The sequence below is a fragment of the Papio anubis genome, chromosome 5, assembly GCF_008728515.1.
Source record: "Papio anubis isolate 15944 chromosome 5, Panubis1.0, whole genome shotgun sequence".
In the NCBI taxonomy this organism is placed as follows: Eukaryota; Metazoa; Chordata; class Mammalia; order Primates; family Cercopithecidae; genus Papio; species Papio anubis.
In genome coordinates this window covers 125578141-125593774 of record NC_044980.1, presented here as the reverse complement: position 1 = coordinate 125593774, position 15634 = coordinate 125578141, and the positions used below count along the sequence as shown (strand labels likewise).

Sequence of the window (15634 nt, the reverse complement as noted above, 5' to 3'; positions counted from 1 at the left end):
TCAAAGCCAAAAGGTTCTGAGGCACTGTCTTAAAGCCTAGAGCTCCAGCTGAAGCTGATGCCTGAGTCCCATTGGTGTTGAAGAAGGAGCAGGGCCCAGAGGGCACCACTCTCAGAAGTCGGGCTCAGGTGTCTCCTGCCTCCAACCCCCAGAAGACCCAAGAGTTCCTCAGGCTCCCAGTGTCCCTAGGAAGTGGCAACCTTGACTCTTGGCCAGAGTTCAGAGTCCTGGTTATTAACACCAATAAACCTTTATTTGCCAAGGATACTACCATGGGAGGACACAGCCTCTGAGCCCAGCCCTGCTGATCCTGTGGAAGGGGGAGGGCAGTGGAGGACAAAGGCAGAGACCTGAGAGCCGGAGAGGCTCAGCAAAGGGCCCCCAGCCCCTCTCAGGAACGGAGCATTTCTTGGCAGAGTGGTATTCATAGGACAGAGTTTGGAAAGTAGGAGCAGGGGGGAGCCTGAGGACACAGCAAGGAGAGCTCAGTGGCAGGTGCAGGCAGAGAGTTCTTTGGAAAATGGAGATCCTGGAAGGTGAGGGCCTCGAGCGCCAGCGTCCAGCCTTAGTGGGTATGCATATGTCCAGCTCCCTAAGGACCCACTCAGGACAGCTAAGGTGCACACAAGTACAGGGCCTTCCCCGTGCTCCGCCCCCCACCCCCAACCCTGGTAGCAGGCTGGAGGGCCCCGACCATGCGGGGTAGTGGGAGAAATGGAAAGAAATGGGACAGGAACAGGAACACAAGAGTCCATGGTGGGAGTCAAAGAGCTGGAAGCGTTTTGGAAATGGGGGTCTGGGGGAAGAGTTGATCAAGGGGCGAGTTACTCAGCAGGTGGGAGGCACGAGGCCCTGGCAGCTCTGTTTTCTTGGCTGGGCTCGGAGAGGAAAGCAGGTAGCAGTCAGGCAACTGAGGGCCCGCCCCGGACCTCCCTACCGAGGGAGGTGTCAGGCCCCCAGGGACCCGGCCCCCTCAGCATCACGGGCGCTGAGGATGCGCTGGAGGCCGGTGGGCGGTCGCGGTAGTCGCCCTCCCAACCCCTCGCTCAGGTTTCTCTGGCCTAGGGCAAGAGGCCACCCCGCGCGGGAACGCACTGTCCACTTCTCAGGCCTGGAACTGGGCCGGCCCGCGGACGCTACGGAGAGGCGGCGGCTCCCGCCCCCTCGGCCGGACGTGGCGCCTCCCCTCCGGCCGCAGCCGGAGCCTGGAGGTGGGGTCGGAGTCGGAGCCCGGGGCTCTGATGTCACCGAGCGGCCGCGAGTGCCCAGGAGCTCGTCTCGGCTGGAGCCTCAGGTACGCGGCGGGGGCGGGGGCGGGGGAGCGGGGAGTGGGCGGCGGGACCCGCTTCCCTGGGGAGGCCAGCAGGGCTGCGGGCGGACCAGTTGAGGAGCGGGTGGCAAGGCGGTGGTCGCGAGGCATCCCGGGCGTCTTCGGTCGGGACGTGTCAGGCTCGGCGCGCGTCCGGTTGCTCGCGTGGAGTCGGACCCCAGCGCGCCTCTCCCAGCTGCAGAGCTGTGGGGCGGAGAGGCTGGCGGCGTGGATCAGGGGCGCCGCCGGGGGTGCCGCGTAAGCCTGCGGGGTCGCGGCATGTGGCCCCAGCGTGCAGCGCGGTCTTCCTCCGCCACCCTCCGCTCCTGCCCTTTGTCGCCAAGCATCTGGAGAAGCCGAGTCCTTCCCTCCCAGGCTCGCGCTGTGCTCTGCGCGCGATCCTTCCCCAACGGTGAACCCAACGAGAAAGGCCGAGAACTGCGCGGGGCTGCGGCCATCGGCTGTCGCGCAGCTCTGTGTGTCTCTGCTGCCCCCTGCGGCCGCGAGGGCCTGCGCGTCTCTCCCTGCCGTGCCTAGGCTCCCAGAGCTTGAACCCCAGGTAACAGGGTCTGTCCACGTCCGCGGCCGCCTCTCCCCGCTTGTCGCCAGCTTCCTGCATTTCCTGTGCATGACACGGAGCTCGGGTCTCCGGAGACTCTGCATCTGGGGTGCAGCGACCGATGAGCCTGTAAACCAGCCGCACACTCGGAGCGCGGATGCTGCGTGGGGTGCGCTGTCAGCGCTAACAGGCTGGAGAATAGGGGGACACTGGGAACAGGGAGAGCCGGTGAACTTCCCAGAACGTCCACCTAGCCAGACCTAGCCGCGGGTACTGGGGTTTGAGACGTGGTCCAGGACCCAGGAACTCAGTCTGAGAGGGAGACAGCGCCTACACAGTGAGCCCAGTACTGAGGGGAGGACCCGTCAGGAGGGGCGACCTGGACAGCCCCTCCACAGAGAAGTCAGATGTGAGGTGGCCTTGAGGGAGGTATGATCCAAATCCTGATCATTCGTTGTATTTAAGGCTGTCCGTTCTCCTGTGCCTCCTCGGTCGCCTTACCTGGATCTGTTCCCATTGCCTTGGTGTGATTTTATCCACCAGAAACTGTCTTCAGCTATTTCCCCAGTAACCTCTAACTGAAAAACTGGGTCTTGCCTGGTCCACCCTCCCCTGCTGAACTCCAGAGCTACATCCCACCTGCTGCCAGACTTGTCACAGACACCATTAAGCCCAGACTGAAGGAGCACTGGCCCCCTTGACCATTCCCCAGCCCCAGCTCCTCCTTTCAGAATGGTGCCTTCACCTGCCAGACCCTAGCTTTGAAGGCCAAACTCATCTTTGTCTCCTCTTCCTCTCTGACTCCTTCATTCAGGTGATAAGTATACATCAAATACCCACCCCAATTCCCCCTCCCAGGACTCCAATCTGGTGGCTTTCTAGCGGGGAGTCCATGCTGCTCCTCTGCTCTGGAGAGGCTTGGCAAAATGCCTGCAGAGCTTCTTCCCTGGACTCCCTTTCAACAGCAGGCACAGGCTTGGCAGCCCAGCCCACGGTGCCACTGCCACTGAGGTGGGGACCCCTAAGATAGGGCTACCCCCAGCCACAGGGGCTGGCTGGACTGCAAGAGGCAAATGCCTTGTGGTTTTGTGCCAAGCCCCCCACCCCCACCCCCCAAAACACACCAAAGCAGCTGGGCCCTCTCAGCATGGTAGGTTCTGCAAAGGACACACTGTGAGCAGCCTGCATGAACATCAACCTAATAGGACCACCGATGCAAAAGCATCTTCAGCAAGTTGGAGTCAATAAGGAAACAGATGTGTAGACACATTTTTATCACCCATTCAAGCTGTTTTTATTTGCTGAATTCAGAATCCTTTAACACAGTAACTCACAAATAAGATAGATTTTCATCGATTTTCAAGACCTCTTTTTTCAAGACCTGCAGGAAGCCAAAATGGGCACGATGGGTGGCATAAGCTAGTGCTCCCAAGCTGAACTCAGAAAGAGTAGGAGGAGAAAGGGCTAATAATGTCTGAGCAGTCGGGTGGGCTTCCTAGATGAGGTGACTGTCCTCCCAGGAGCTGCTACTCAGAGTAGTTTCTCGTCCTCCTAAAGTTTAGAGTGGAAATACTTTGCAAAAGAGGTCCCCAACCCTAAGTGTGAGGGCTAACTTCCTGGGCTTAGTAGGCATATACAGATGCCCCCAGGTGGGTGACATCAAGATGTTCTGGTCCTAGGTCTGCTGAGATCCTCTCCTGGGAATGTTGTAGGTACTGCCTTTCCCTTTTAGGAAACACCATATCCTCCTACTACTAGCCCCTGTACTTGCCCTAACCAGCAATCTGTAACATCCTGGGCCTCAGGGATGTGGGTGGAGGGTGACTCTGAGCTCCAAATAGTGTCTAGGAGGCTCAGATAAGCCTGCTTTTTGGTCCTCAGCCTAGCCACAAATCACCCTACTCTGCATTCCCTACCAAGCAGCTCAGAGAACGCAGGCCAGCCCCCCAAAGTCTCCATAGTTCATAGGGAGCCCCAAGCCTCAACATTGCCCTTTCCCAAGCCTCAAAATTGCTCTTACCCTGACCCAGGCACACCCACTCAACTCTTACCCTTGATCCCCATCCCAGGACCAGAAGGGATCGATTTCTGGTCAGACCTGCCCCAAGCTGTGCTTGCCTGCTCTGTTTGTACCTCATATTGCATGAGGAACCTGGCCAGTGTCTATGGTGGCAAGTGCTTCACCCATTCTGTCCTCTTCCCCAGAAAAGACTAATAGGGAGGGAAGAAGGGTGTGCAGAAGCTAAGGAGCTCTCTTCTTTCTCCACCAAGGCTACCCCTATATCTAGTCCCTGCAAATCTGTTATTTCCCTTGACATTCAGCAAATATTTGGGGTTTTGTTTTGTTTTGTTTTGAGACGGAGTCTCACTCTGTTGCCAGGCTGGAGTGCAGTGGTGCGATCTTGGCTCACTACAACCTCCGCCTCCCAGGTTCAAGCAATTCTCCTGCCTCAGCCTCCCAAGTAGCTGGGACTACAGGCATGCACAACCACGCCCAGCTAATTTTTGGTATTTTTAGTAGAGACGGGGTTTCACCATGTTGGCCAGGATGGTCTTGATCTCTTAACCTAGTGATCCACTCACCTCGGCCTCTCAAAGTGCTGGGATTACAAGTGTGAGCCACCGCACCCAGCCCAAATATTTGTTTAACATTGACTATATGCCAGGGACTCTGCTGGGCACTGAGAGTGCAGCAATGAAGAAGAGCAGGGCCTGTCCTCAGTAAGCTCCGGTGGGAATGGGAGGAGGGAATCAGAAGCAAGCCAACAGGGACAGTGTGGGGTGATGGGGGCAGCTCAGCACACTGCAGGGGTCCCAAAAGGTGAGGAGACCTCTAAGCTGAGTCCTACAGGAGAAGCAAGAATAGAAGCAGGGCAGAGATCGGGGTCGGCCCATCATTCATAAACAAAAGGCAGAGTCTGAGAAGTAGGGACCAAATTATTTTGGAATCTGCCAATAGTGTGTGGGGAGGTAGGGGTGACTTTCCCGTAGTGGAGTGTGGGCTTCCTTGGAGGATTCAGGCTATTGCCAGGGCAGGAGGGATGGTAAACTGCCTTTCAGGAGGCTTGCTTCTAGGAAATTGATTCTGGCTGCAGTGAGCGTGGACGCAGGCCTGGATTCCAGGCAGGTTTCTGCCACTTCCCAGCTGTGTGGCCCTGGACAAATCATTTCCCCCCTCAAAACCTCATTGTCCTCGTCTGTAAAATGCAGACAGCAGTTGTGATGATCAAAATAAATATTTATATAAAGCACCTGGAACATAACAGGCACAGAGGGAGGGATGAAGGCTGTGAAGCCGCCTCTGCCCCTTGCCCTGGCTCTTCCCCCACCCCTTCTTTCTTAGCTCCCCTGAGGTCTCAAGAGTGTTCTTGACCATTGTTTATCAGGGAAAGATCACATAAAGAAGCCAACAGAGCGGCCAGGAAGCAGCCTGGGTGGAACAGGGTTGGGGAGGAAAGGAACATGGGTACCTTCTCAGCATTCCAGGAGGTCTCAGGGTACAGGCTGCTTGTGGGCAAGGGGAGCCCGGCAGGGAATGAGCTGGTCCCAATTCCTTCCCCTGAGTTGGGCCCCCAACCTTCAGAGGTACTCCCTGGGACTGGTCCTACTTCTTCTGCCACCTCTGATCCCAAGGTGACTCTGCCAAAAACTGGGGGACGCCAGCGCTTGTGACGGTGTGACCAGGGAGGGGAAGTGTAAGTGTCTGGCCGTCCGTGGTGGCAGGGCCAGCAGGCTGTCCCAGCCCTCACCCAGTGCTCCTCACCCAGCACCACATCTGTTTTCCCAGGACCTACGCAGCCAGCCAGCCTCAGCACTCATCTGCGGAGCCATGGAGGCGCTGGGTCCTGGGGGCAACCGCGCCTCTCCGGCCTCGTCCACTAGCGGCCTGGACCTGCGGCATCTGTCCATGCGCGGGGACTCGGCCTACAGCTCTTTCTCCGCAGCCTCCAGCGGCCCCGAGCCGCGCACGCCATCGCCGGGGACAGATCTCCTTCCTTACCTAGACTGGGACTACGTGCGCGTGGTTTGTGGCGGCCTGGGCCCCGCCCCGCCCGACGCTGCCCTTTCTACATCCCCTCGGGCCCGGCCCGCGGTCGCCGCCCACAGTGGGCCGCAGCCACCAGAGGTCCCGGGGACCCTGGGGCCACTGAACAGGCAGGCCACCCCGCTGCTGTACGCGCTGGCTGCGGAGGCGAAGGCCGCGACGCGGGATGCCGAGCCGCCCAGCCCGCCGGCCTCGAGGGCTGCCTACCGCCAGCGGCTGCAGGGCGCGCAGCGGCGAGTGCTACGGGCGACGTCGTTCCAGCGCAAGGAGCTCCGCATGAGCCTGCCTGCCCGCCTGCGACCCACTGTCCCAGCGCGGCCCCCGGCGACTCACCCGCGCTCGGCCTCGCTCAGCCACCCGGACGGGGAGGGGGAGCCGGCGCGGTCCCGGGCTCCAGCGCCAGGAACTGCCGGCCGGGGTCCCCTAGCCAACCAGCAGCGGAAGTGGTGCTTCTCGGAGCCAGGAAAGCTGGATAGTGTGGGTCGGGGTGGTGGGCCGGCGGGGGAATGCCTGGGTGAGGCCTGCTGCAGCTCTGGCCTCCCGGGACCTGAGCCCTTGGAGTTCCAGCATCCAGCGCTGGCTAAGTTTGATCACCAGGTCGGATGGCTGCCAGAGACGCAGCCCCAAGGCTCGACAGACCCAGACTCCGGGTCCTTGAAGCTTGGTGATACCTACGGGCCCGCCAGTCGGAGTCGGAGCGCTTCGGGCGAAGTTTTGGGTTCCTGGGGAGGATCAGAAGGGACCATACCCATTGTCCAGGTATGGAAGTCAGGAAATGCAGGATGGTAGGGGAAGCATCTGGGAAACAAAACTTGAGCCACATTTCAGTCCACTGTTCACCCTTCCAGGCTGTTCCCCAAGGAGCAGAAACCCCCAGACCATTGTTTCAGACCAAATTTTCCAGGTGAGAGACACAGACCACTCTGGACCAAGTTGGGGGGAGGCAGCTTGCATAGCTTTTGCCCAAAAAACGAAAGGGCTTCCTACCTAACCTCAGTCTGAGCCTTCTGGTTCTTTTGCAAACACCCTACTATCTCCCTGGTGCAACACCGAGAGCTTCCTTCCTTTCACTGTGGTAACTGCGGGGTCCCTGCCTCCAGGTTCTTGCCTCAGAAGGAGGCTGCGGTGGTGTATCCTGCAGAGGTACCCCAGAGCAGCCCTGCTGATGGTGAGCAGAGGGTCTCAGAGACCTGCATTGTGCATGCCCGGCTCCCCTCCCTTCCTGATGAAGTGTTCCTAGAAGAGGCCCCACTGGTCAGAATGAGATCACCACCAGACCCCCATGCCTTCCAGGGGCCCCCAGCCAGGTAATTCCCTCTGGCTTCCAAGCATCATGAGGCACCCCCCTGACAAATCTACAAAACGCTAGAGGGGTATGCTCTCCTAGCTGGAGCCTGGGAGTCCAGGTGATGGGGGCAGGGACAGATGGCCCTTGGAGGACACCATTTGTTTGTGGCTGGAGCTTTTTCTGATTCAGTGTCTTTTCTGCTTCCAGTGTCCATGCCTCTGACCAGCAGTATGGAACTGGCTTAGGCCAAAGAACTGGCCAGGCTGCAGTCCCTCCAGAGTACCCGCTCCATGAGTATCCAGGAACTGCAAGGGCAGATGACTGCTGGCAGGGGGTGAATGGTTCTGTAGGTATTTCCAGGCCCACAAGCCACACCCCCACTGGGACTGCAAATGATAACATCTCAACTGTTGACCCCACTGGACTGACCACCAATCCCCCTACAGCTGCAGAGAGTGACCTCCTCAAACCTCTCCCAGTTGATGCCTTGGGACTTTCAGGCAATGATACTCCAGGTCCCCCTCACAAAACTGCCCTGGATAGGGGCACTGGCCAGCCTGGTTCCAGGCCCCCATGGCCCAGTCAGTGCCTCGGGGAACTGGTTCAGGAGCTGGCCAGATTAGATCCCTCTCTACTTGACCCTCTTGCTTCCCAGCCCAGCCCAGAGCCACCCCTGGGCCTGCTGGATGGGCTGATTCCTTTAGCAGAGGTCCGGGCTGCAATGCCGCCTGCCTGTGGGGAGGCTGGAGAGGAGGCTGCCAGTACTTTTGAGCCAGGGTGAGTGAGGGGTACCAGGGATTCTGGACCCTGAGCCCCTGAAGTCGGGGACAGGAAACCCAGGGAGCTCTGGCTTTGTTCCCAGGTCCTATCAGTTCAGCTTCACCCAGCTCCTGCCAGCTCCTCAGGAGGAGACAAGGCTTGAAAACCCTGCCACCCACCCTGTGCCTGACCAGCCATGTGGCCAGGGGCTCCTTGCACCAAACAACAGCATCCAGGGCAAGAAAGTGAGTGGAGAGGGGCTGGTGGAGGCTGGGGGTGGGTAGAAGCCCAGAGCCTGGACAGAGAAGTCGTGAGCCTGGCCCCAGCCTTGAGCCTTCCCTGCAGGTGGAGCTGGCCGCCCTCCTCCAAAAGATGCTTCAGGACCTTCACACGGAGCAGGAGCGGCTGCAGGGGGAGGCCCAAGCGTGGGCCAGGCGCCAAGCGGCTCTGGAGGCTGCAGTGCGCCAGGCCTGTGCCCCTCGGGAGCTGGAGCGGTTCAGCCGGTTCATGGCCGACCTAGAGCGCGTGCTTGGCCTCCTGCTGCTGCTGGGCAGTCGCCTGGCGCGCGTGCGCGGCGCCCTGGCCCGGGCGGCCTCAGCCAGCGACCCTGATGAGCAGGTAAAAGGGATTCAGGTTGCAAGGGAGTAGGGCAGTGAGGGGCCTGCTGTCTCCAGCTGGAACCATTCCGGGAGCGGCGGCGCCCTCGCCTGGCTCACGGCTCCTCTTCCTACGGCTCCAGGCCTCCCTGCTGCAGCGCCTCCGGCTACTGCAGCGGCAGGAGGAGGACGCCAAGGAGCTGAAGGACCACGTGGCGCGGCGCGAGCGGGCGGTGCGGGAGGTGCTGGTGCGAGCTCTGCCCGTGGAGGAGCTGCGCGCCTATTGCGCCCTGCTGGCCGGCAAGGCCGCCGTCCTGGCCCAGCAGCGCAGCCTGGACGAGCGCATCCGCCTCCTTCAGGACCAACTGGACGCCATCAGGGACGACCTTGGTCATCATCCCCCGTCTCCCAGCCCAGCCCGGCCCCTGGGGACCTGTCCTCCAGTTCAGCCGCCCTTCCCTCTTCTCCTTACCTAGGTATAGGTGGAGAGGGTGAGGAGCACCGCCCCTACCTCTCACCCACATAAGTGAGGTGATGCTGATTTATTCTCTGCTTTTCCCTTGAGGGATTGGGGAGGACCCAGGCCAGGCCTCTCTAAGATACTCCTCCAAAGTGTTCTCATGTGGCCTCGCCCAGGTCTTACGGCTTATTTGGTAATTAATTTATGGATCTTAAAAACTGCAGTGTTCCCCCATTTTGTGATGAGAGTGTGGAGCTGGCAGGGGTTGGTTGGAGGGAGGAGAGAAGATAGAGGAGCACTTAAGGTGCAAAACAGCCTATTTTTTCTTCAATAAAAATTGTTAAGAGAAGTGTGTGTGTCACCTTCACAGCTGTGGGAGGAGTGAGAGGGGTCTTGTTTACACAGTCACCAGCCCTGGCTGACTAGAGCAGAATAGGGATTTGCTGGCGGAATATCAGTCAACCCTGCCAATGTCTAGTTAGCCTGGAGAACCTGGCTTGAAAACAGGAGGGACCAGGGGAATACTGGGTTTTCAGCTCCACTGTCACCAATATTTCCTAACTGTTCCAGTGACTGTGTCACAGCCACAAAGGCCTAGGTCTGATTGGCTGAGTCCGGATTCCGTAGCTGGTTTCTAGCCAACATCCCAGCTTCAGTAGTGAAAGTAGGAGTCCTGTCTCCTTTCAGGACTCAAGCTACTGAAATGGGCTCAGATGCTCTGCTGCCTAAATGCCCTGACAAATATTCAGTATACTTGAACATCCGGGACGAATGTTCCGGCTACTGCAGCGGCAGGAGGAGGACGCCAAGGAGCTGAAGGACCACGTGGCGCGGCGCCAAGACCCAGAAAGCACTGTCTTCTTCCAGTTATGTTATCAACACTGTTTATCCTCCTCTCTTTCAGAGACCCCACTGGGTTAGCCAGTCCTGAGGCAGGCAGTCAAGGGTGGGAGCTGAAGGTGAGGGGTGGGAGACCTCAAGATCTTCCATGCTGGGACTAAGGACCTGGAGACATAGCAGTGGTTGTAATCTGAAGGTGGGCCATGGTTGGTAGTGGGAAGTTAGGGGCTGGAGTGGTATGACACATAGAACTCCTCAATTTGTGCATCCACCCCATGTATATAGAATCAAAGTTAGGTTCTCAGATATACACGTTAAAATCTGCTTCAGCCTTTGTAGCTACAAATGCTGGGGCCAAGAACATTGTTCCACAAATATTCAGTGTATTCTTGGAAGTTGGGCACATTAAATGGCATGTTTATGTGCATTTAAATCCAACTGACCCCCAAGTGAGAAATCTCTGCTCCTGGGCTTGTTTTCTGATGCGTATTGTCATCAAGTGCAACTGGTTGGGGATTTTAAATGGTCATATTCATACCAAAAGCGTTTGTTATAACAGTTGTGCTATTGAGCACAGAACAATGCTCACATTATGCCTTTTTATAAAAAACACATGGGGCTCCTACTGAGGCCTTTGCGGGTTCTAACATTATGCTTTGCTTTGCCCCTTTGAACACAGTGGGCAGGGCCTCTGCTCCAAGGTCTTCAGCCTAGCAAACACACTCAGAGACATGTTCTGGATGGAAGCAACTAATTTCTGCCTTTTGCCCTGTACGGACCCTATTGCATTATTCCATTGTGGTATTCTTAGAAACAGCTATTAGGGAGGCTGAAGTAGGAGGATCACGAGTCTGGGAGGCGAAGGTTGCAGTGAGCCGAGATTGCGCCAACACACTCCAGCACTCTAGCCTGGGTGACAGAGTGAGACCCCCGTCTCAAAAAAAAAAAAAAAAAAAAAAAAAAACACAGCCAACATAACCATTAAGCCAATGGGAATTGTGTATTTCAAACAAAGCACCCCCAGCCCGGCTGGGCGTGGGGAGCACGGGGGCGGGAGTAGGGGCATCTGCCATCTTCCCATTAAACTGGACTTTGGTTGTGTGCTGGGTTTTTCCATGGGGAAATAAATATGAGGCTTTTGTGCTCGTCCTTGCCAGATCAGGAGAACCCCCAAAATAAGGCCACACTTCCTGCAATGGACCTTCTATCTTCCCTCGGTCTTCTTGCCCCAGTTTTTCTCCCTTCCATATCGTTATTTCTCCAGAGGGCAAGAATGAGCTCACCATATTTGTTCTGTATCAGCACCACAGACCAAGACTTTGCGGGGACCAGAAGCCCGGTGAATCGACCCTTCAGGATACTGCCAGCAGAGGGCACTGTCCTCCTTATGGTGAAAGCTGGTACCTATGCTTCGCCATCCAGATTCTCCAGCTACCAGGCCCTCTGGGCCAGCCACAGGGACTTTGACTTGCCTTGCTGTGCTGTTAAGCCCGAAAGCTGGAGCTGAGCCTTTTGCTTCTTTCAGAAGGAAACTCTGACCAGCCAGGCAGGGAAAGGCTGGCTGTCTTTGCCACTGGGCCTGTGTTGGAAAGTTACTGGCCAATGAGAAGTGGGAGACAGGGCAGTCGCGGGGAGGCGTGTGGGGGAATTTCAACGGTACACTGATTAAATCATATCCTCCTAATACGGATTTGATCAGTGCACTTTTTGATCTCGAACATCAGTATTAAAAAAAAAAAAAAAAAAAAAGCCTTGCGTAGTCTCCCAGAGTGAGAAAGCGGGTTGCATGGGTCGCTATCAGGGTTTCTGCCCCCCACCTCCTTTAGCCGCCGGCGTTCCTGCCCCATCCTCCTTCCGGCAGCCTGCCGCGGTGCTCCCGGGCTTTTGGGGAGCACAGGCTGCGGCTGGCATCGTTGCTGGGCAACAGGCAGCCCCGCGGCCGCCTCCTCCGCTCGCTTTTTCCGCCCCCGCTGCTCCTCCTAATGTGGATTTAATCAGTGTACTTTTTACCTTCAGGCTGTAAATTGGAAACGGAACAGGGAAGCCATGTTCCGCGGTGCCCCAAACCGGCGCGCAGTCTGTCTTGGAACATCCTGCTTGGCACAAAACGTGCCCCTGAGAGCGGCTGGCGCAGACCTCAGGGCTCCTCATTGGAACAAATTGCCATGCTGTGCATTCACATGTAAACCAGGAGCTTAGGAAATTTAGGTCAAATGTGGTTGAGGGCTGCAGAGAGAAAGAGGTGAAAGGGGCGTTTGGGGGCCAGGAAGGCGGGAGGCGGAAATTGCTGAGGACCTCAGTGTTGCTGTCAGCCTAGCTACAGAGTGGAAGGTCACAATGGACGTTTACCTGTTGTCTTTGATGTTTAAGTCAGCACCCACTTCCCACGAGGAGGATTTTTTTTTTTTTTCCCCTTTAAGGAGAGCTCTGGATCTCGATGTCTCTGCTTTCTTTTCTCTTCCCTGCAGGCACACCTGAGGCACCCAGGTCACAGGTTGAAGTCCAGAGGTGTGGCAGTTCCAAACAGGCGAGGTGGGTTCAAAGCAAAAGGCTATCTGGAGAGCCAAAGAGAATCTAAGTATAGGCCGGGCGTCTATAAATACAGGGTGACTCACACCTGAAATCACGGGATTTTTGGGAGGCCGAGGCGGGCGAATTGCCTAAGCTCAGGAGTTCGAGACCAGCCTGGCCAACATGGTGAAACCCCCGTCTCTAACAAAAGATTAGCCGGGCATGGTGGTGCACGTCTGTAATTCCAGCTACTCGAGAATCTGAGACACGGAAATCGTTTCAAGTGAGAATCGCTTGAACCAGGGAGGAGGAGGTTGCAGTGAACCGAGATCCTGCCACTGCACTCCTGCTCAGGTGGCTGAATACCAGTAGTTTAGGTCTGGAAGGTGGGAGTAGGGATGCTAGAGGAATGTGAGTTTAGAAATACATTATTCTATTTTAACTAAAGTGATATCACGTACAGAATTTGGGATAATTTCCCTCTTGTGGGAATATATTTTTCCTAGTAGAGTCAATTGTTATGTATACAATCACTAACATGTTAAAAGAATGGTGATCATGGCAGGGTGTGGTGGCTCACGCCTGTAATCCCAGCACTTTGGGAGGCCAAAGCAGGCGGATCACCTAAGATCAGGAGTTTGAGACCAGCCTGACCAATATGGCGAAGCCCCGTCTCTACTAAAAATTCAAAAAATTAGCCGGGCATAGTGGTGCCCGTAATCTCAGCTACTTGGGAGGCTGAGGCAGGAGAATCGCTCGAAGCTGGGAGGCGGAGGTTGCAGTGAACTGAGACTGCACTAGTGCACTCCAGCCTGGGCGACAGAGCGAGACTCCATCTCAAAAAAGAAAAAAACAAACAAAAAGCATGGTGATCATGTAAAGCAAATCCACAAATCAGAGCTATTTTGTTTTGGGATGCAGCCATTTACCCCCTGGAACTAACCCGGCACCCCAAATTGGTGTTGCAGTTCATAAAGGGCTCTATCCACTATTCCATGTGCTCGTCCTTCCCCCATAGCCTGTGAAATAGGTACAGGAAGTCTTTTGTCCCATAGACAGGGAAGATGGAGTTTGGGTAGCTGGGTGACTTGCCCAAGGTCACTAAATGAGTAAAAAGGGCTGAGATGAGCCCACCCTGCTTCCTGCAATAGGATAGCAGACAGTGTCATGAAAAAGAGCACCCAAAGGCTATTCCAGCTCTGCCACTCACTAGCTGTGAGGCCTGGACAAGTTACTTGTGACTTCTCTAGGCTTCAGTTTCCTCACTTTAAAATCAAGATACAAATAGTACATACCTTGTAAACTTGCGATTAATACCTGCAAAGTGTTTAGAATTGTGCCTGGCACTTAACCAGCACAGGTTATACAGTCTATGCATTACCCTGGATCTCCATTAGGTAAGTGAGACATGCTTAAGAACAACCTCCAACCTCCATTAAAGGACATGTAACACTTTACTTAAAAGCTTGCTATGGATATGACTCATAACCATCTACATCAACAATTAACTTCTCCCTCATTAAAAGGAGTGATTTCGTCCCTGTGACAATTCTTGTCCACTAAATTGCCTTCACAATTATTTTCTGTTAGCATTGAAAATACCCTTCTAAAGGTGTGCCTCCTCCTAGGTGATATATGATTCTTAAAAACTTTCCATATGCATATGAAACTATAATTTCCTATCGGCTTACCTTATAGTTGCAGAAAGCTTTGGCCTGCAAGGAAAAGCAGTGTTTTCTAACACCTGAACTTTACGTATATTGATCCTAAACTCTCGCTAAATGTTTTACTTCACTTGGAAGGCTTGTAGCACACTCTTCTGAAACACAAAGATTCTTCTGGCAGTTCAGATGACCTTCCTCTGATTTAAGTGTGCAATAAACATTAGTTATTGTTATTACTACTTTGCTGGTTTAAATGTTGTCTTTCTCAAGGCAGGTCATACCTGTGTCTACGACCTTTGTCTGAGGCCCTGTTTCAGTCAGGCGTCTCTTTTACCATGGAAAATCTCCAGTATTTTATTCTATTTTCTAGACTGTCAGCTACTCTGATTGCTATGATTGTGCCTCCCACAATTTTTCTGCAGAGGCAGAAGATTTAATTTGCATTTTAAAATAATTTATGCAGAGTTCCAGGCAAGGAAGGTGGGAAGGTCACATCAGGGCCCACATTTATCTACAGTTCTCCATTACGATATCCATGTGCGGTTGACTCCTTTGCAGAGCAATCCAACTTCTTTCAATAACAGAATGCTTGGAAGAGGCAGAAGAATGAAGGAAAGGAAATTAGATACAAAGCAAAGAAAAATACAGTAGCAAAAACTGTAGAATTTTTAAGGGAAGTACATCACCACTCAAGCAGAAACAAAATGGAGGACTGTTTATTTCATTGCTCAATCAAAACATTCCATGAAAGACTGCCTTAAATAATTTCAAAGGCTTCACTGATACATATGGGGGTGGGGAGGGAAACTCCACTACCCTGTGCCATAAAACTATTTGATATAACTAATGACATGCAAACACAATTTGCAAAAGCAGAACATTATCACAATATGATATTTAAGAAATTGGTTGAGTAAATTTCATATCTTTAAAAACAGAAAAAAATTACACTGTATTAAGCCTGGGAAATCTTGGCAATTATCTACAAACTTTCTCATTTACAGATAGGAACAAAGGCCCAGAGAAGTTAAGCCACTCATCCAAGCTCACCGAGCAGAGATTCTGCATTTGCTATTTTGGAATAAGCTGTCTGCTTTCAAATTTTTTTTTAAAATGGATATTACATACTTTTTGTTTGTACAGAACAGTCATATAAAATAGTTGCTCCTTAATTGTATCCATTACTATTTAATCGCTTATTTTTCTGTCATAATACTATGACTTTTTTTCTTTGAATATTCACCTATTGCACTGAAAGGCTCCACTGGATTTGAAAACCAGATTCAGAAACACAGCACCAAGGTGCAATTCACAAACCACAATTTTTAAAATTGAGTATTCATGCCAAATCAAAATAGTCACCCACAAGTACTAAACACATGTTTATATTTCATGATGAAGACAATCACAAATTAAAAGTATCTGCCAAAATGTCTCTTTTCTCTAAGTCACCTTTACTTTCAAGATGTACTTGTTTGCAAATATTTAGCATTCACAGTACAACTGAAATTAGTTACATTCATAATGGTCACAATCGTTATTCTGTGTTCAAGACTCTCCAGAATCTTGATTGCCTAAAATGAGGTAGATAAACTTTTAAGTT

The 15634-nt window shown here is 53.8% G+C and overlaps 1 protein-coding gene across 3 annotated transcripts; it reads left to right on the top strand.

Moving 5' to 3' along the window:
• Positions 1–223: 223 nt before the first annotated feature.
• SHROOM1 (shroom family member 1) lies at positions 224–9365 on the top strand. Of its 3 annotated transcripts, XM_009209058.4 has the most exons (9): positions 1259–1294; positions 5502–5563; positions 5656–6672; positions 6762–6817; positions 7014–7220; positions 7409–7978; positions 8064–8205; positions 8306–8578; positions 8700–9365. In XM_009209058.4, exons 3-9 carry the CDS (start codon positions 5698–5700, stop codon positions 9030–9032), a joined length of 2556 nt encoding a protein of 851 aa, XP_009207322.1. In that variant the 5' UTR covers positions 1259–1294; positions 5502–5563; positions 5656–5697; the 3' UTR covers positions 9033–9365.
• The last annotated feature ends 6269 nt before the right edge of the window (positions 9366–15634 follow it).

What these genes read in the sequence shown, in the direction of transcription:
- SHROOM1 (XM_009209056.4), top strand. Translation starts at nt 725, where the DNA reads ATGGGACAGGAACAGGAACACAAGAGTCCATGGTGGGAGTCAAAGAGC. An exon ending in TTCCAGGGGCCCCCAGCCAG is followed by an intron (nt 7,221 to 7,408) that starts GTAATTCCCTCT and finishes TTCTGCTTCCAG; the next exon opens with TGTCCATGCCTCTGACCAGC. An exon ending in CCAGCGACCCTGATGAGCAG is followed by an intron (nt 8,579 to 8,699) that starts GTAAAAGGGATT and finishes CTACGGCTCCAG; the next exon opens with GCCTCCCTGCTGCAGCGCCT.